The 21029-nt window shown below is 47.8% G+C and overlaps 1 protein-coding gene across 2 annotated transcripts in view; it reads right to left on the reverse strand.

Annotated features, from left to right (window-relative positions):
- The window catches only part of WHRN (whirlin), an 89278-nt gene extending 68500 nt beyond the window's left edge, over positions 1-20778 (reverse strand). For both annotated transcript variants that reach the window (XM_068974362.1, XM_068974363.1), the window contains exon 1: positions 20161-20778. In XM_068974362.1, coding sequence (XP_068830463.1) covers positions 20161-20778 — 618 coding nt within the window. The remainder of the gene's footprint in view (positions 1-20160) is intronic.
- Positions 20779-21029: the final 251 nt, after the last annotated feature.

Raw genomic sequence — 21029 nt, forward strand, 5'->3', positions numbered from 1 at the left:
CCTCGTACCTAAGAATTCAATGAGCTAAGGCTAAACACATCCCATGAGATCTGGGGAGAGTCCCCTGCAAGCAAGAGCCGTCATCACAGCCTCCTGCTCCCCTGCTTGCTATCACATGATTACTGGTGAAACTCCACCAGGGGGTTTGCCAGCATGCCACCAGGTCACATCACAGAGGAATCTCGATCTGCCCAGGCAGATGGCACAGCTGAGATATTACCCATCACCAGATGATGACGCAGGCAGCGTGCTATGATAGAGGGGATGTAAATTATATGTGGATGTCTTCAAATTTAATAACTGGCTAGTTGGATTAATGCTCTCAGGAGGCAAATCTGCCTCACTCAGCTCTTCAAAGCTGACTCTAACACCCCAAAATCACAGACCAGGCGACAGAATTCTCTGCTCAGCAGAAGACTGAGAAATAGACTGAAGGTAGCTACAGTATGAAGGGACTGGGGGGTGGGGAGGGGTTGTGTTAACACAGCAGGTGCACACATGTTCCCGTGTTTAAAACCATGCACCAAAGTGCAAGCACAAGGTCACAAGACCATTAGACTACCGTCTGGAGAGGCAGGTATGAAAGCCTTCCGGAAAAGTCTTGAGTGAGGACACATAATGGTGAGTCATCCAGCTTATTTCAGGGCAAGGTCTTCTCTTCTGGGGAACAGATCACTCAGAACAGAAACTCAGGAGGGAGGGCTGGTCTAAGACCCAGTTTACTGATGGGGAAGAGAAGGAAGGATCGTGCTGGCCTGCTCTTCCTGATTCCACCTTGCCTAGCTGCGTTTTGGGTTCAGAGTCTCTGGGCTCCCATCCTGGCTCTGCTGTTGACTGACTGTGTGACACAGAGCAAATGACTTAACCTCTCTGTACCTGTGCCTGCATTCAAAATGCCACTGTTTTAAGGATTATCAAGATAGTATAAACTACCTATACAGTACATATAGCGGCACGGCAGTAAAGAATCCACCTGGCAATTCAGAAGACAAGGGTTCAATCCCTGGGTTGGGAAGATCCCCTGGAGGAGGAAATGGTAACCCACTCCATTATTTTTGCCTGAGAAATCCCCTGGACAGAGGACCTGGCAGGCTATAGTCCACTGGGTTGCAAAGCGTGGGACAGTACTGAGCGACTGAGGAACAACAATCTGGTACGTGCCACAGAGTTGGTACTAAAGGCATGTGAATTCCTTTCCTGGGCCTGCCAGCTCCTTCTCTAAACAGAAGCCCTAGAAACCTCTAAAACTCTCATCTGTGTGGACACAAACACCTGAGCAACTCTAGCTTCTCCCTCCCAACTTTCCTGCTCTTCAGAAACGTCCTCTCTTTTGATCGATACTTCCTCATATCAGCCCTGACTTTGACACTCAGGCCCTTTCTCACCACCTCCAGGAAGCCTTCTTAGACAGTGACTGAGTTCCCTTTTCTGAGAGCAGCCGGCACACTTGTATGTTTTTGTTGCCATCTATAGTATAGCTTCTGTATCACCTTCATACATTCTGTCTCTAAGACTGCAAGAGAAGCTCCTTGAGGCACACTGATTATTCTGTTTTCTCTATCCCCTCTCCCTGCTCCTTCTCCTCCACTCACTACCCATTCATTCATTTCATTCATTTGCTCATTCATTCAAGATATCCATTGGGCTTTCAAGATGCTAGGCAGCCCCAGGAATTTGTTAAAAGAGGCCACAGAAAGAGCAGTGCACTGGCCTGGGGCCCAGGTGCCCTGGATCACCATCGCATGCTTGTTCACACTCATGTGAGCATACGTGTCTCAGACACACATGGAATTCAGAGACGCAGAAGGGGTAGTGGTTTCGAGCCACAGCTCTGAAGCAAGACTTCAAGGATTCCGTTCCTGGCTCTGCTATTCACCAACGGCAACCCCAGGCAAGTTAGTTAGCCAGCCTGTGTCCCAGTTTCCCAGGCATGAGATGGGATAATAGTAGTATTATCTCTCAGGGCAGTGGTGAGGATTAAATTCGTTAACATGCATAAAGTGTTTAGTGTCTGGAAGATAGGTAAGAGGTACAGAAGGGTTAGGTGTTGTTATTGCTATGGAGAACCCAGAGTAGAAGTCGCAACCCGCATATCCATGGCAACCGCAGCTACATTCTGGTGTCTGTCCTTCTCGGTGTGTTCTGTATATTTTACAGACACATGGATGTCCACATACAAAACCATTGTCGTCTGAGGTCTGCATAGGTTGGCTCATGCTTAACATCTCATTGACATCTTTTTTTTCAGCTAAAAAAACGTATTTTGGGGATCTTTCCTTAAAAAGATCATCTCTTCCCATAATACACGGGATTCCCTGGCTGAGATGCACCACTACTGAATTCCAGCTCCCCTACTGCTGGAAATGTATGTTGCTTCTCAGTTTTGCCAGCACGAACAATGCTGCGATAACATATTTATACTTGCATCCAATTTTCTACACCAAAGAAAAGTGGAATCGCAGAGACTGTGTTTTTTCATACGCAAACCTGTCCCTCTCTGTGTAGTTCCTCTAACTACCTGCAGGGGGCAGCACTATGACACCTGAGTCTGTAAGAGGCATGAATTCGCCGCCACCCCCACCACCCACCCCCATCCCCCGGCCATCTATGGGCACTGCGGATGGGACTGAGTGAGGGCTTTCCAGTGATTTTTTTCCCGAAGCAGAGTTCACTCTGGTGCAGGGATCCAGCCTCCTACATGCCTTCTTCCACAGGATCCAGAAATCTCCTAGTGTATGCAAATCTTTGCTCTATCTTCCAATTTCTTCTAGAGATGAAGTATTGTATTGCAAAACACCAAAATTAAAAGGTGGCTTGGGGGAAGACCCCCTCAAGAGTTTTAAAGTAATAGATGTACTCACTAGAGAACTATTCCCAGACAGAGGACCATGTTGTCCCGGCTACGGGACTCCAGGCAATTTCCTTAAGCCCTACAGCCTGCACCGTTCTCACCTGTTTTGCTGTGGCTGCTTAGTCACTAAGTCGTGTCCAACTCTTTTGTGACCTCACGTTCTGTAGCTGGGCTCCCCTGTCCCTGGGATTCTCCAGGCAAGAACACTGGAGTGGGTTGCCATTTCCTTCTCCAGGGCGCCTTCCTGACCCAGGGTTCGAACACTGCTGCTACTGCTGCTGCTACTGCTACTGCTAAGTCGCTTCAGTCATGTCTGACTCTGTGCGACCCCATAGACAGCAGCCCACCAGGCTCCCCCGTCCCTGGGATTCTCCAGGCAAGAACACTGGAGTGAGTTGCCATTTCCTTCTTCAATGCGTGAAAGTGAAGTCGCTCAGTCATGTCCGACCCTCAGCGACCCCATGGACTGCAGCCTTCCAGGCTCCTCCATCCATGGGATTTTCCAGGCAGGAGTACTGGAGTGGGGTGCCATTGCGAACACACATCTCCTGCACGCATCTCTGGCATTGCAGGCAAATTCTTTCACTGCTGAGCCACCAGGGAAGCCCTCTCACTTGTTAAGTGGGGTTATTCATGCCTACCATCACAGCGTTGAGTGGACAAAAGGAGGACAGACAAGATAACAGACACAAGGCTTCTTGCACTGGGCATGGTACATAGCAAGCGTCCATAAACGATGGTTAACATTGATCACAGCAAAATTACAGTGATGACTGTGCGTTTTCTTCCCACTGCACCTAGGAAGAAAGACTGGGTGGTCAAGTGTCTTATGCAAGGTCAGAAAGAGGAAGAACGGCAAGGCTTGAACTTGAATCTTGGATTCTTCAAACTCATGTATCTTTTACCAGTAGTTCAAGAGGGTTCAGACAGGGACTTCCCTGGTGGTCCAGTGGTTAAGACTACAGGCTCCCAGTGCAGGGGACCCAGGTTCAATCCCTGGTCAGGGAAGTAGATCCCATATTCCACAACTAAAAGATTCTGCTTGCTGCAATTAAGACCTAGCACAGCCAGATAAATATATATATATTTTTAAAGTAAGTTCAGATAACACAAGGCCAATCATATGTCAAAGCCACAGAAGATGGACAAGGAAAGGGCCTGAAAAGGGGGCTTGGACTTACAGGCTGCAAGTAAATGAGACACCTTGGCCTCTTGAACCCTGAGCTGGTCCCAGGTGCAGCCACAGACACTGGAAAGACCCTCCCCATTCAGCCCCACTTGGAGGGAGGGTGGAAACTGGCTTGTGGACTCTCTCTCTGTGGCATATTTTAATGTCACGAGAAAGTAAAGCCCTAATTAACACTCTGTCTTCAGAACTCCTTCCTCTGCACCACGTTTTATCTGTGTTAATTATCACCTCTTACAGGGACCACTAACTGCAACAGCTTTCCAGCCTCCTCTCCCAGCCTCCAAAATTAGTCTCTGCAGGGCAATCTGGACATCCTTTTAAAATGAAGTGGGCCCTGTCCCTGCCCTGCCCCAAACCATCACAGTGCCTCTCCAGCCTGCACAGTCAACCCTGCTGCCCAGCCGGCCTCCTCTCCTGCCCAGCCGGCCTCCTCTCCTGCCCTGCCACCTGGCCTTTTTATAGTATCAAGAGCTCCAAGCTGCTTACATGTGCTGCTCCCTGTCCCTGAATGTTCATATCTCAACGTGCATGCATGCTCCCTCGCTTCAGTCATGTCTGACTTTTTACAACCTTATGGACTATAGCCCACCAGACTCTTCTGTCCATGGGATTCTCCAGGCAAGAATACTGGAGTGGGTTGCCAAGCCCTCCTCCAGGGGATCTTCCTGACCCAGGGATTGAACCCGAGTCTCCTGCATCTCCTGTACTGCAGGCAGATTCTTTCTGCTGAGCCACAGGGGAAGCCCTACCTCAACATACTCAACTTACATATAAGTGATTATTTTATCAACATCTTTCACAACAGAGAAGACAGCAGATTCTGGTTAGGTCATAGATGTGACCAAATGTATCAGTGACAAGATGTATCAGTAAATATGTATAGATAGGAGACTGTGGGTGATCCCACAGAAAATGAGAGACACTGAAAAATGCAACTAAAATTTCTTTCGTCCTGAAACTGACTTCTTGAAATTGAGTGCCAATGAGGAATTTTTACCTCTGCTGAGGTACCAGTGAGTTTTCTATAGAATCTGAAAGAATGTATTAATTTCTCTTTTTGCTTTGGTTACTAGGAAGTTCAGAATTCCATTTGAATATGTAATATCAATCCTATAAGGGCAACACCTTGCACATGCCTATGTGTGTTAACATACACACACACAGTACACTTTCCAATATTGTTTCTGATCTCTCTGCCTCTTTCATGATATGCTTTTTAGTTAATTCATTCAGTTATTTTTGAAATAGGACGTAATATTAATTACAAATATATTAACAAATAAGTAAATGGGATACATGGCTTCCCACGTGGCTCAGCAGTAAAGAATCCTCCTGCCAATGTAGGAGATACAGTTTCGATCCCTGGGTCAGGAAGGTCCCCTGGAGAAAGGAATGGACCCCACTCCAGTATCCTTGCCTGGAAAATCCCCGGGACAGAGGAGCCTGGCAGACGACAGTCCATGGAGTCTCAAAGAGTCAGATATGACTGAGTGCACACGTGCACACAAATGGGATACAAAGAGTTAAAAGAAAGTGTTAACCATTTCTTTGTTCACTTCTACTTCTTGCATCCCCAATCTCAATCCTGGAAATTCATCTTCTATTATTCCTTCATGAAGATAATGGATTCTCTCGATTTTTAAAAATAAATAAACAGGGAGTTTGGAGGAGAATGGATACATGCATATGTATGGCTGAGTCCCTTCGCTGTTCACTTGAAACCATCACAACGTTGTTAACTGGCTATACCCCAACACAAAATAAAAAGTTTAAAATAAATAAAGAGGATGTTCAGTCACACCAGTCACATAGGAGGTGCTCAATAAAACAAGTGCCGAGCGGATTAATGAATGCTAAAGGCCATCTCGACGATTAGATCTCCTCCACATGCAGTTGGAAGCAGAGATACTTTTCACAGACGCTTGGGCAGTAACTGCGCTTTCTCATCCTACCTCTCTATCTCCCTCCACTTCTCAGAAATCCTTTGCTGCTGCTGACTTTGGTCTAAGAATGCACGTCATTTACAAGCAGAAGTCCAAACATCGTCAGTCTAAATTCTTACGGAATGTCGACATCAATCGGGTGGCAGTGTGGTAAGAATTCACTCTGTCTCCAAGAAGGGCAGCTTCATTGTCATGTACCTAACATCTGCATGCCCACTGGGGGCTAGATCGAGACCAAGATGAGCCCTGACATGGCCCATCCGTTCTGGCTCTTTGAGGCCACTTCACCGCCTTGAGCTGCTGCACCCAGGGAAGATCAACTGAACTGCAGAGCAGCTGTGTGAGCCCAACCGAACTACCTCCCAGAAACGCAGCTCCACATAAAGGTCAGGAAGCACCATGACAACACACGTAGGAAGCAAACATGAAAGGAGGAAGGTAATTAACCCATTGGGAAAATGTGACTGCGTAGAGATACAGGCCAGGGGAGGTGGTAGAGAACTGATCACCAGTTGCCATCTTCTTTCCCCCTTTGCAGTTTTCTTAATGATGTTTAGATTTTCCTTGGAACCTAAGTAGATTTTCCAAAATCAACTGTGCATCCCCCTCCTTCTCTTTTCTTGTTTGACCTTCTCCAAAGGCTCCAGTGTGAAGATACAGATGCAAATCTTTGCTCCAGTGCTGAGAATGCCAGGATCCCAAAGGCTGGAACGGGCACCTGACATTTCAAAGCCCCTGCTCTCCAGCGTCTTTGCTCCTAAATGTCTGAGTGAGCCAAGGCTGGGCAAAAAGGAAAAACATGGAGGATCAAAGAGAGGGAAAAAAGTGCTGTCCTTGGGGATAATGCCATGAGAAATTTACAAGAAGATAGTGACAGAATGACCCTCCCTTTGCAAAACATCTCATAAGATGAGGACCGAGCCGATTCCAGAAAGATATTGATTCCTTTTTAATGCAATTCTTCAATTATCCACTAAGCCTGGCTTTTAGTCTCTTATAATTTAAGTAAATTGCTTTACAAATGTTCTCTTAAATTTTGTCTCTATATTCTTTTCTTTTTTTCCTTTAAGGAAGAACTAACAAGTTTCTAGGAGTCATAGATATAATCATGAGATGCACCTCGATGGGTTTGCAATGGACTGTTTGTTGTCCAGAATCAATGTCCATAGCACATCCATCCATCAGGAAAATCAGTTTCTGTCAATATCATTTTCTCAGTGTACAAGTGGATACAGAGATGGGGAGTGGTCAAGAATCCTCCTGCCAGTACAGGAGATGCAGGTTCAATCTCTGGGTCTGGAATACTCCCTTGGAGGAGGAAATGGCAAACTACTCCAACATTCTTGCCTGGGAAATCCCACGGACAGAGGAGCCTGGCAGACTAGAGTCCACGGGGTCACAAAGAGTTCAACGAGACTTAGCAACTAAACAAACAGCAATTATCTATGTATATATGTATTTAATATATGATATATTCTATATGCCACTTATATGTACGTGTGTGTGTGTGTTCAGTGGCTCAGTCGCATTGGACTCTTTGTGACTCCACAGACTGTAGCCCACCAGGCTCCTCTGTCCACAAAATTTTTCAGGCAAGAATACTGGAGTGGGTTGCTGTTTCCTTCTCAAGGGGATCTTCCCGACCCAAGGATGGAACCCACATCTCCTGCATTGGCAGGCAGATTCTTTACCACTGAACCACTTTGGAAACCCCTATATATGTATATACAGCTATTCAAACACTAAATATGCAACGGGGTTCAACTTCACTATTTAAATTATATAAATTAGAGTAGGATACATTTTGTCTATCAGATTGGCAAAAATGGAAAAGGAATATGATATCCAGTGTTGGCAAGGCTGGGGAAAAATGAGGCATCATGAGATTAGTCCACTGCTAATGTTGGAGCAGGGACTGTAAAAAAACAAACTCTTCCCCAAGAGCACTTTGGCAACAGTTACCAAGCCTGAAAAATCTGCCTGTTCCTGGAGCCAACACCACCTCTAGAAAGACAGTCCAAAGAATTATTAGAGATGTGCTTCAATATTAATGTACAAGGATGTTTAAAGCAGAAATAAAGATAATGCTTTTTTAAAAAAAAACAGTCCAACAAGAAGAAATTGGTTAAATAAATCATGTATCTCTTTGTTGTGATATATTATGCAAGCATTAAAAATCATTTTGAAGAAATATTTATCAGAGTGGGGAAAAAAACAGTTGTGATACATTGTCTGGTGAAAGAGGCAGGTTTCATGACTATGTTCAGAATGGCAGTTTTCTAGGAGGTTCCCAGGGCAAATTTACAGGCACAGACACACAGGGGACTGGAGAGACAGGAATCAATTGTCCACAGTGATGGTTTAAGGGGGGATTATCAAGATTTGGGGTTTCTTCCTTTGTGTTTTTCTGGGTTTCTAAGTTTTCTAAATGGAACCTATCTCTCTTAGGTCATTAAAACACACACACTTGTGCACACACATACACGTTGGTATTTTAAAAGCTCAAACAGACTCCTCTGCTCCTCATGTTTCCTATGAGCTAAAGAAAATGGCCTTTGATTTGCCCAGTCTGCGATGGGGCTGACAGCCCCCAGTCTTCTACACAAGGCCCGGCAGACTCTGTCCTCATCCTGTCCAGAGGGCAGACAGCAAGACAGATTCAAGCCTCCACCAGTCAGTGAGATGATTTCATAATTACGGGTTTATCTTGATGGGGGTGGAGTTGAGGTCACAGTTATCAATTTAAGGAATTTCCACAGACAACGTACAAAATAAAATCCTGACAAAGGCCAGGGTATAGTGAGAGGGAAAAGAGAGGGGACAAGGAGAAGCAGCAGCGTGGACGTGCCACCTCCGTACCTGCCATCTAGAAAATGACACGCATAGAGACTTCCTGGAAAGGGGTAGGGCGGCCACGGCCTGGGTTGTCTGGCTCCTTGTGGCTTTTCTTGCTAAGTGGAAAAAACTGGGAGAAAGACGTACATTTACTGACCCAGCTCTGACCAGCACCACGGCTCATGCACCCCACTTCTCAGTTGTTAATGGAAGCTGTCGAGGGCAGTGGCTGTGAGCAATGCTTTGCAGGCAGAAAGACCTGGGTTCAAATCTTAGGCCTGCCAACACCCATCTGTATGCAGGCGGCCAGTCACTTCCTATTCCAGACGCTGTTTCCTCTCCCTGGGGGCTGTGTGAAAAGTCAGTATGCGAAGCCCCGGCAGAGTTCCTGGAGCCACACAGACGACCCTCCATGTGGCCATAGGTATTAGTGTGCTCAGTATTGCCAGTTTGTAAGCATCTTGTGTTACGCATTTTATACCAAGTAGATCATTTGGCAGGAAAACAGACCCTAACACAGTGGGTAATCAATCAGTGTTTGAATGAAAAGATATGCACAGTACTTCAATACATTACCTGTAAGGCCATCAATATGGAGGAAATTGAACAGAGAAGGAACACAGAAGCTTAGTAACTTGTCTGCCATTTGACTACTCTTTCCATCACAATTTTATGGAAGAGGAGTTTGAAAATCAGAAAGGTTAAGAAGTTTGTTCAAGACCCTACAGGTCCAAAGTGGCAGAGTTGAGCTTGGAACCCAAAAGGTCTGACTGCAGAGCCCAGATTCAAGCACAGCAGGATGCCCCCTCTCTCTGGTGCTGGGGTGATGGTCACAGTCCCTCAAGTTGACAAAACCTGGCTTGAAATCCTGGCTCTGCCACTTTCCATCTTGGTGACAACAGGCAAGTGACAAATTCGCGGCAGTTTTGCAAAAGGAAGTGAAAAACGTGGTACGTATTAATAAGGCTGTCGTGATGGTCAATGAATTTTATATATACAAAGGTTATTATTGTTCACAGAGCAACGCTAGGAAATACATACTCGGTGTAATGATGAGAGAAAAGGAGGCCACTACCTGGAGGAAGCAGAGGGGAGAAAAGAAGGTTTCCCATAGGTGGAGTAGCTGCCTGTGGGCAGCAGGTCTGCTATGGGGAGGCACAGGGGCCGTAGGACCATGGGTGGAGAGAAACGGAGCCTTGCTGCTTGTCTGACCAAGTGTGGACTACACTCTGGCACAGCTGGGGAAAAGGACTGTCTGTGGGTAAAAAAGGATCGGATCATGAGCAGCCCGAACGTCAGGGTCAGGAGCTCAGCCTCTGCCCCGCAGGTTCCCAGCTCCACTGTGAGGCGTAGGCAGAGCACGGTGGCATCAGACCCAAGTTTCTAAAGTTCACTCTGCCTCCTGGACACGGAATGGACTGGCGAGTAGATGAGCACGATGGGAGACAGACTGGCAGACAGCAGGGAGGCCTCTGCCACTGGCAGTGGTGATAGGGGTCGGGGGGAGCGGCCTGAGACCTGCTGGAGAGAGGTCAGGACGGGAGAGTGTAACTCGCCACAGGCGGGCGCAATCCCCGACAGGGATCATGGAGAAGGTTTTGAGCTGTGGTGTTGGAGAAGACTCCTGAGACTGCAAGGAGATCAGATCAGTCCCTCCTAAAGGAAACCAACCCTGAATATTCATTGGAAGGGCTGATGCTGAAGCCACCTGATGCGAAGAGCCAACTCATTGGAAAAGACCCTGAGGCTGGGAAAGATTGAGGGCAGGAGGAGAAGGAGATGACAGGGTGAGATGGTTGGATGGCATCACCGACTTGGTGGACATGAGTTTGAGCAATCTCGTGGAGACAGTGAAGGGCAGGGAAGCCTGGCGTGCTGCAGCCCACAGGGTCGCAAAGAGTCGGACACGACTGAGCGAGAACAACAGCAGAGAGGTGCCATCAGAGGCTGAGAGAGAAGTCAGAGCTTCCAGGGCAGATACAAGTTGCTCTTAATACTACAGAAGAGCTGAAAAAATAAGTGAAAATAAACACACGAAAGGGAAGAAGAGATCCTGTTCAGAGACGACACAGGTAGAAGATGGGTGAAGAGACAGACATTTGGAGGGAAAGAGGAAGGAATTTGTGGGTGACCTGAACATTCTGACATGCCCTGTTGACTTAAAAAATCTCAGGATTTGGAGGAACTCTTGGAAGGGGGAGAGGGTTCAGGAGAGTTGGGGAAAAAAATCTGGGAGAGGGCTGGGAAACCCAAGAAGAAAGAGGAAGGAGGCAGAAGAGAGAAGAAGGAAAGGATAAAGATGATGCTGGGTCCAGACACACCAAAGGACCCCACGCCCTCTATCTGGGGCCAGGAGGACAGAAATGGAAGAAGGAAAACCCATCCCCAGGGACTTCTGAGCAAAGCTTGTGATAGCTAGATTCTCTTATTAATCAGAAACCTCTTAGTGAAGCCTAGAACATCATTTCAGAAGTGGTTCAAATAAACTGCAGAGGGGTTTTTTTTGTTTGTTTCTTTTAAGAGTGGCTGCCCATGTTGTCAAATTACCACTTTCACCTGTATTAACTGCTTAAATGGGTTCTGCAAACAGCTCTATCTTCTCTACCTCCTCATCAGGGCCCCTGGGGAGCCCATCAGGGAAGGATGCCGGGGAACAAGGTTGGGGACGCAGCTGACCAGGGGGGCTGTCACACACTGGCCTCTAGGCCACGCATCTATCTTGCCTCCCCACATTTTTAAGGGAAGTCGAGACATACAATTCCACTCAACCCCTGGGCCTGATGACTGCTGCAAAATGGAAACGCAGATGCTGACATCCAGATAGGAGCAATTACATTTTTAAAGAAACTCTGTCTACGTGGGAACATTGATTACATTTAGTAAATGACCCTGCAATTCAAACAGTTCTAATGGAACATGAGAGCCTGAAGTTCCAATATTTTCTGCCAAATATATTTTTGCTTTTTTTTAAAAAAAAAGAAAAAAAAAAAACAGGCACAACAAAAAACTGTCAAAGCCAAGCAGATTCAGTCAATAACACTTTTCATTTCACTTCTTGCAGTGGGACCTCCATGGCCTTATTTCTCAAACTTTTGATGTGCAACAGCGTCAGTAACCTGTTCATGAGGACAGTGAAACGAGCTCACCGGTGGGGGAGTCTGAGTCACAGAGAGGCAAAGAGAGTTAGCTGCCCAAGGTCACAGCCAAGTACACTCTCAGATGAACCCAGGTCCATCTCCAAAAGCTGCCTCTTGGGTACAGACCTCCCTTCCCTTGATTTTCCAATTTATCAGCTGACCGTGCGCATCTGGGATTGTGCTCTGAAATAGTTAAAGATGGGGACAGGGTGGATCCACGTCTTTGATCAAATCTTTATGTGGATAAGTGGGGGTGGGGAGGGGAGGAGGGATGGAATCCAAAAGAAGACAGGCTTTCCAAACTTCAGAGCGGTTAAGAATTGCCTAGGGGGCTTGCTGGGCTTCCCTGCTGGCTCAGTGGTAAAGAATCTGTCCTCCAGTGCAGAAGATGTGGGTTCGATCCCTGGCCGGGGAAGCTCCCTTGGAGAAGGAAATGGCAACTCACTCCAGGATACTTGCTTGGAGAATTCCTTGGACAGAGGAGCCTGGTGGGGCTACAGTCTATGGGGTCACAAAAAAGTCAGATGCGAATTAGCAGCTAAACAATGGGGGCTTGTTAATTTGTGAATCACCTCTTCTAAGGCCCCAACTCCTGGGTGTTTGAAAACACCATTTGATGTCACTGTACTCTCTTCTTCCCTGTGGCCTGCATCTTTTAAGTCCTATAAAGAGGACATCTTGGGACCTGTTTATGGGAGGCTGATGTATTTGCTTTGCATTTGAGAGGATGCTGATATTATGAAAACTCAGGTAGAGAGAAAAAATAACTATGAAACTGGCTGCCAGCTGAAGCAAAGCCACAGCCAATTTAGCAGCAGGAACACAAATTCTCAAAGGGGAAAGGAGGCAAAGGGGCTGGGACTGGAAAAGAAGAAGAAGGGGAAAAAAAAAAAGAAATTATGCATTCTCAGATAAAGCAGCTTTGAAACACACATGTGATTAAGAGAAACTTGCCCTTCACGTAAAATGCTGAGGTTTCTTGAAACCTGCCAGAACGGTGTTTCTCTTTTTTTTTAATAACAAAAAACCAGAAGATGCAGAAGATATATCTCACCCGAAATTGGTTCATTGATTGCTTCAGAATGCATAAATGGTTCTATTTTGGAAGCTCACACTGTCAGGCTGGGGAAATAACCCACTTTGGGGAATGTGATTTTAAAATTAAGAGCACAGTGACACATGAAATAACCAAAGGGGTCTCATAGGGTAGACTTGGTGGGAAAAGGTATTGCCCACCCAGTCAGACTACACTTTTTTAAAGACTTTTCATTGAAACAGTTTCCTACTTACCAATGTTTTCACACTTGTTCAGTCATTTGATCCCTACAGCCCTGGGAAGGAGGCAAGTGGGAGACTGCTGTTGTTTAGTGGCTAAGGTGTGTCCAGCTCTTTTGTGGTAGCTATGCCCATTTCACAGTTGCAAAGCTGAGGTTCAGAGAGTCACATGACCTGCCCGAAGCCACACAGCCGACTTCCTGGCACACGACACACTGGAGTCAATGGCTTTCCTTGAGTTTTCTATTCAGCACCCACTACACTGCAACCCCTAGACTTCCTTAAGCTATGACACTCAAGAACTAAGGCATCCTGAACTGTCCATCATGGCATTAGTAGTAAGAGCATTCCATTCATTCGGCGAATATTTATTTATGTATTAAACACCTACTGTGCGCCAGTCACCGTGGAGGTATTGGGGTATGTGAGTGAGCAATGCAGATCAAATTTCTCACAGAGCTTACTCACAGTGGGGAAGGCAGATGATAAACAGTTAAAATGTCCTTCTAGTAGTGACAAGTGTGCTGAAGGAAATTAAAGCAGGTTATGAGGATGGATGCGGGGGAGTGTGGGAGCCGGAGATCCCTTTGGAGAGGGTGGCAGGGAGGCAGAGGCAGGCCGGTATCACAGCTCTTAAAACACTTGGTGTCCTGTGTCCATGAGTAGTTCCAAGTCTCCCTCATGACTCCCTGGGGGCACAGGCTGCATACATTCATCTCTGATTTCCAAGTATCAGCCAGTGGCCTGGGTGCAGTAAGCGCTGTTCAGAGCAGCTGTGGACAAATGACTGCCTGAAGCCAGGACTAAAACACGCTGCTTTCTCTGGATGTGTGAGCGTCAGGCTCCCCACTTGGTCGAATGAAGCCTTTGAAAGACCCCTGAACGTCAGGCACAAAATGTGCCTTTTGCCTGCCTTCCAGCAGGGGGCTGGCACTGCCTTCTATGCGGATGGCTGTTTAACCCTAGGGCTGAGTTCCAGGGTAGGGAGGTAAGTAAGGCAAAAGGGCCACTGAAGTCCTGATCCCATTGGTGACTCCAGGCTAGTCAATTTTACCTCCTTGAGCACCAGCCTCCTGACTTCCCTGCCTCCCCTGGGAGGGAGAAAGCGTGAAGCAGACAGCAACGGCACACACTAAGCCTCTTCTCTTCCCAAGAGTGTTCCGGTGATGCAAGGCTAAAATACAAGTGCACCGGCCCCACGGGGGTGCCTCCTGCAGTGATGCCAGGAGTGCACGGGAGCGGAATGCAGAGTCTGTTTCCTGCTCCTTGCACCCTTTCCATCCGCCCTGCTGGAAAAGTAAAATGGCAACGTCTGCAGCCCAGGAATCTTCAAAAGGTGACCCCCACCTTGGGGGAGCGCAATTAGAAGTCCTCGTGAGTTCTACGTTAACATCAGATTCTTGGTTGAGGGTTTTTAAAGAAACAGAGAAAAAGAATTGGCTTTGAAAGATCTGTATTGCAGCCTCCAGCTACCTTTAGCCATGAAATGCCATTCTTCCCAGCAGAGCCTCTGGTCTGGAGTCCCTAAACGGTGGAGACCAGACGCTGTCCTTCCAGGTCATCAAAGAACCTTGCAGGAAAGCCAGTTGGAGCCTAATCCCCATGGATGACTGCTTCAGTGCAAAGCCCTCTGAAGGACGGCAGGGGGATTACGACTCGGAGAAGCCTGTGTGGGGTGAGCACGAGCAGACAGGCAGGCGAGGGGCTGCGTGAGCTTGACAGGTGCATACAGGCTGTGTGCCGTGCGGCTGGAGGCAGGCGGAGGTGGGAGACAACAACACGGACAGAATCCAGTTGGTTGAGGGTTAAAGGATCATACTTATCTTTGCAGCTCCATCCACATGATGAATCTGTGGCAGGTAATAAACATTGCCGTTGGTCGGGAGGGGGTGGGGTGACAGAGAAACGAGAAGCTAGCGCTGGAGTTATTCCTATATCTCTTTCCTGTCCAGCTTAAGTCAGGAGGCAGGAATCGTATACTATAAAAATAACAATTCTGAAAAAAAAAAAAAGGTGTTCTCTTCTACCTTGCAAAATGTTTCTTTGATTTGAACAGTAAATAACCAGTTGAAAGGCACCATCATTTTTTAAAACCTTCAGGATCTACTTGAGCCAAATAAATACACAAGGTTAAATTAAAGAAATGGACTCTCTCAAGGTACTGCATCACACTCTGGATCGAGCAAGCAAACATCTATTCAATAAAGGTTTTATTAATAGTGAGCTTTCAACATGTTATGGCTGGCAGGACTCAGAGGACCCAAGAATGAATACAGGGCCAAAGGGAAGTCTGCGTGTCCCCATGAACACATCAGCCAGGGTTTTCCAAACTGAAAGACAGGAATGAGATAGGGAAGGAGGAGCTGCGTTTCAGACACCAAGTTGGAAGCGGTAATAATTTGTCATGGCTTCAGCTAACCATGTACAATGTGAAAATGACGAATGTGTCGTTTAGAATGTGCTGGACCAAATACAATAACATATTATTATGGGCAGATTCTCCCTGGGTTATTATGCAAAGGAAGGGAGAGTGTGATAACTCTAATTAAATGAAAGGGCCAGCCCCTGCTTTAAACTTCTGGAATATTTCATATTCTAATATGCTCCTTGGATGTACCCAGCGGTGGTGGGGGGTGGAAACTGAGAGACTGTAATGAAGCTGTTTAATTTTTATCAAGATGAAACACGGGCATTCATACACACATCCCAGTAACACATAGATAGCTCTCCCTTTCTACTTCCCGATGAATCAGGGACTCAGAAAGCAAGCCAAGCAGGCGAGTGAACTTGATCTTGAATACTCCCAGGGTGGTGCTGTGCGTGCCACAATCCTACTGTCACTTTCTCATGTACCCTGGAAAGTCACAAGGGCTAGTGTGTCTGGGCTGAGGGGAGCGGTCAAGTTCCTATCAGCACAGTGTGTAACCCACCAGTTTTTTGATTTTGTAGCAGGCTACCCAAGAGTGCCAAGATTCTTGTCTCCCAATCCTTAGCCAACTTCCTTTACTCTGCCTTAAACAAAAGCAATTCCAAAAGAGCACAGAAACCCCCACCGAATCAGACATATAAATACCTTCTGGGTAGTACATATGAAGCAAATCACAGATTGTCTGAGCTGGAAGGGACCTTGGGCAGTCCCTGGCTCATCCACCTGGGACCCAGAGAGGGTCCGTGACTGGCCCAAGGTCACACAGCAAATGTGCACCAGAGTCCAATACAGCATCCTTGGTCTGGGGACTTCTTGGCCAATTTATCAAGCATTTTTGGCTGAAAATCTTTGAAAGGTCTTCTTTTTTGTTAGTATTGGCTTGGCTCCTGTTCGTTCAAGACAGACTTTTCAAAAATCCAACGTTTCAACATAATTGCAAATAGTAAGTGGCTTGCCTTATCTGCACCTGTCACTGCTGATTTAGCAAATAGGCTTCAAGAGAGGGCTGGGAGCTTCAGTAGACAGAGGATAAAGTCCTCCTTAAATTTGCTATAACGATGGATACTTGATTTGTCAGACAGAGAAGTGGAAGAACCTTTGTATATTCAATCTCCTCTGTTCACTGAGAGGAGGTGACCCTCTCTGATTCATAAACTATTAAGTAACCTGATTTCTAAAATTTAATTTTCTTTTGACACACACACACACACACATACAGGTGTGTGCGTGCTTGCACACGTGCAATCTCTCCTTTGAGAAGCTCAGAGGATCTTTTCCCCCTTTCTACCTGGAGAAGAAAAATAAAGATTTTAAGACTGAAGCCATATTGCCTCAATAGCCAAGTGTCTATTGACAGTGAACAGAGAAGGTAAAAGTGGCATATATTTACATACAATGGAATATTATTAAGCTACTAAAAAAGGAAATCTTGCCATTTGTGACGACACAGATGAACCTGGAGGACACTGTACTAAGTGAAATAAGCCAGACACAGAAAAATATTGTATGGTTTCAATTACAAATGGAATATAAAAACGTTGAGCTCACAAAAGCAGAGAGGAGGATGGTGGTTACCAGGGTTTAGGGTTGGTGGAAAAGGGGAGATATTGGTAGAAACTTCCAGTTATGAGTAGCTTCTAGGGATCTAATGCACAGCAAGGTGACCATATTTATTAATAATAATTCTAAATTGTATTCTTAAGATTTTCTAAGTGTTTACATCTTAAGTGTTCTTACCACAGAAATAAAATAACATGTAAAGTGATGGATATGTGAATTAGCTTAATTGTGGTCATCATTTTGCGATATAAAGGTCAAATATCCCATATTCCATTGTATACCTTAAATAACCCACTTCAGTATTCTTGCCTGGAGAATCCCATGGACAGAGAAGCCGGGCAGGCTATAGTCCATAGGGTCGCAAACAGTCGGACACGACAGAAGCAACTTAGCATGCAGCAACACACCTTAAATATATACAGTTTTTACTTGCCAGTTAGTTACACTTCAATAAAACTGTGGAAGGAAGCAAAAAATAAATGAATACAATTGAAGAGGAAAAAGGAAAACATGTCTCCTACTAAAGGCAACGTGGTATCCTGGAACAGGAAAAGGACAGAAGCAGAAACACTGATGCCATTTGAATAAAACCCGAAGTTAAAAATCCCTACGCCATAGCTTTTAAGAGAGGCTGGCAGTGCAGAAATCCTGGTTAAGGGCAGTTTGTACCTAATGGAGAAGCTGGGGCCTCTTTGGACTTTCAGTTAAGGGCACTTGGCACCCTGAATTTTGTAGAAATGTGTCAATAGCTGCACGTGTTCTAAACTGTCCCTGAAACACCCCGCCCATCCTGCATGCCTAGGGCTCCGAGGCCTCCGAGATGAGGTTCCGCCTCCTCCGTTTTAAATTCCACCCATGGAAAGTCTGTCCCCCTCTCGTCCCTGGAGTTAAGGTGACACAGAGCTGCTCATTTGCCTGTTGCTTCTGAAGGGTCCAAAGGGGCGTGTTCCAGGCAGGTCACACATCTGGCGTTGGCCGGGAGGAAGCGGGTCACCCGAGAGGATGGTGTTGCCCCAGCTTGGGCAGGAAAAGTGACAGGGACAAGGAACTGCCTGGCTCCCACTGGCTCCCACCTGTCCAAGGGCTGTTCTGCTCCGATCAACCCCTCCCTCTGGCAAGGAGAGTTCTGGAGCTTCAAAAGCTATGCCCAGTGAGTTTAGGTCTGACTCCGGAGGCAACAAGAATAAACACACAAGCGAAGGCCTGGTGCCCGGGGGCAGCAGCACCTTGGTGTAGTGGAGGGAGGTTCGGGGAGAAGATGCAGGGCGCCATCGACAGATGGGGAGGGCAGAACGGAAACTCTGGAGCGTCTCCAGCCTCAGAGGCGTGGCTGAGTCTGGAGTGGGAACTGAAGGGGCGCTTGGTGTTTTTAATGCCCAGGTTTCCTGAGGCCTTTCCCAAGTCTATCACTTCCTGACGATTAAGCTACCCGAGTCCTTTTAAATTGCCACTAAAATTGAATCCACGTTTATAAATGACCATTTGGATCAAATATCTTTCAAGTAAAAATTTGTCATCTGGGAACTCCAGACCTTTCAGGATCAAAGGCTAATGGGCTATTTCTTTTTTTAAAATACGTGGAATGTCAGATAATGGAAAGAGATGAACTGTTGAGGGGTGAGGAGGAGACAGGAGGATGTTTGACCGGAAACCCAGAGGGAGCTTTATCCTCCGCACCCCCAAGCAGTGTGAACTCGTCAGCCTGTTTTCTGGGAGCAGCAGGGAAGTTTCTGAAATCCTCAGGGGCCTCTCTGAGGGGCAGACAGGTCAGGAAGCAGAGGGAAGCCAAGGTCAGAGGATGGTTGTGCCCCAGGTGAACAGTCAGGAAATGAGCTCTAGAGGCACTTGGTCACAGGTCACTAACAGACACGGGAAACAGCCCAGGGACCTCTGCTGCCTGAGTGTTTCCCAGCAGCCTGCGGTCCCTCCGCTGGAGTCCAAACACCTGCATGGAGGGGACCAGAGGCTGGGGTGAGGGATGGGTGGTGAGAAGCTGGGTCAGAAGCATTCCCTGGGAAGCATTTTCCTTGCAGAAGCAAACTGTGTCACTGTTCCTTTTCCCCAAAACTCTTCACTTCTTGACACAGAGGTGGCGTGTGTGCGTGCGTGTGTGTGCGCATGCGCAGGGCATGCACCTGCAAAGCATCGCTGAATCCACACATAAACCAAACACCATCCCATCTCTTACTGATTTTCAATAGCCCTGGGCATGAGATTAGCAAACGCATACATTCCTTTAAAGAGCATGTTAAATTCCTGAGTTAGTTGTCATGAGGTTATTTTTCTCAACAGACACGAAAAGCACAACTACTCTCAAGGGGGTGGGAGATTTATTCTTGACATTCAGGCAAACACCCCCTTCCCATCAAGGTTAGGGACACTTATGGTCCAAATGGAGAACCAGAGGTTCTGAGGGACCTGTCCCAGGATACACAGCCTGGTCCATAAATAGCAAGGTCAGGCCAGACCTCTGTGGGTCACCAACACAGCCTCCTTGGACTACTCTGGAGTTAACAAAACTTTCAGGAGCAAAAGCCTCCAGAATAATGAGAATAAAAACAGCTGAAGGGGAGCTCGCCCACTGATTACTAACCATATGCCAAGCAGACACAGTCCCTCTTCTAATGCTCATAAGAAGCCTTTTCCCACTTTGTGGGAATCATACCTTTGCAGGAGCGTTTGATAATGCCTGTCTCCCGCACACTAGCCTTTATGCCCCATGAAGGCAGGGTCCATGTCTTTTCGCCCATCACTATGTCCCAAGTGCTTGGTATCTATTTGCTCAAAAAACCTAGATGTTCGTGTTTTAAGGAAACACTTTTAAGAAAAACGGGGCCCAGAAAGGTCAAGAGATTTGGCTAAGGACACACAGCATGGAGTTACTACTAATATGAGGTGCTTCGCCACTCTGCCCCGAAGTCAACCCCAAGTCAGAGCCCTACCTTGACAGCTTCAGCGTGGGTCACTCGGGCCAGGGATTTGTCGTTGACACGCAGAATCTGGTCCCCGACTCTCAGACCCTCCTTCTCGGCCAGAGAGCCCGGCTCCACCAGCGACACATAGATGCCCACGCCATGCTCCGAGCCCCCGCGGATGCTGAAGCCCAAGCCCTCGTGGGCCTTGGCGCGCCGCAGGCTCACCAGGCGCACCTCCCCGGGCCCCGCGCCGTCGGGGCCGCCCCAGACGGGTTGCCTGTAGGGGGTGGTGGCGGGCAGGTAGAGGCCCTCCGCCGTATACTGGTCGAAGAGCAGCTGGTCGGAGCGCGGGATGACCAGCCGCAGCATCGGCAGCAGGCGCCGCTTGACCGGGCTGTCCAGCAGCACGCGCAGGGTGCGCACCAGGTCGAAGACGTTGCGGCGCGCGTGGTAGGCGTTCAGGCAGTGCGTGAACTGCTCCCGCTCCGCCTCGCTCAGCAGCGCGGTCAGCGCCTGGTGCAGCTGGCGCACGTTGGCAGACAGCAGTCGCAGCCCCGCGCCCCCGCCGCCGCCGGCCCCGGCCGCCGAGCCCAGCGAGCCGGTGGAGGACGAGCCCACCGACAGGCCGTCCAGCTGCGCGTTCATCTCCCCGCCGAGGCCCGGGCGGAATCGGGGCGCGCGGTGGGACAGCCGCGGCACTCGCCGGCACTGGCGCGACAGCTGGATCCCGGGAGCGCGGAGATCGCGGCTGGAGCCTGGGTCTGGGCGCTGGGGATGGCGGGGTGGGCGGGCGGGGGCCGGGGGGATGCCGAGACAGGGGCTGGATCCGGGAAGACCTGGAGAAGGCTGGAGTCTAGGTTTGGAGGGCACGGAAACGGTGCCTTAATCCTGGGGCG

The sequence above is a fragment of the Capricornis sumatraensis genome, chromosome 6, assembly GCF_032405125.1.
Source record: "Capricornis sumatraensis isolate serow.1 chromosome 6, serow.2, whole genome shotgun sequence".
NCBI lineage: Eukaryota > Metazoa > Chordata > Mammalia > Artiodactyla > Bovidae > Capricornis > Capricornis sumatraensis.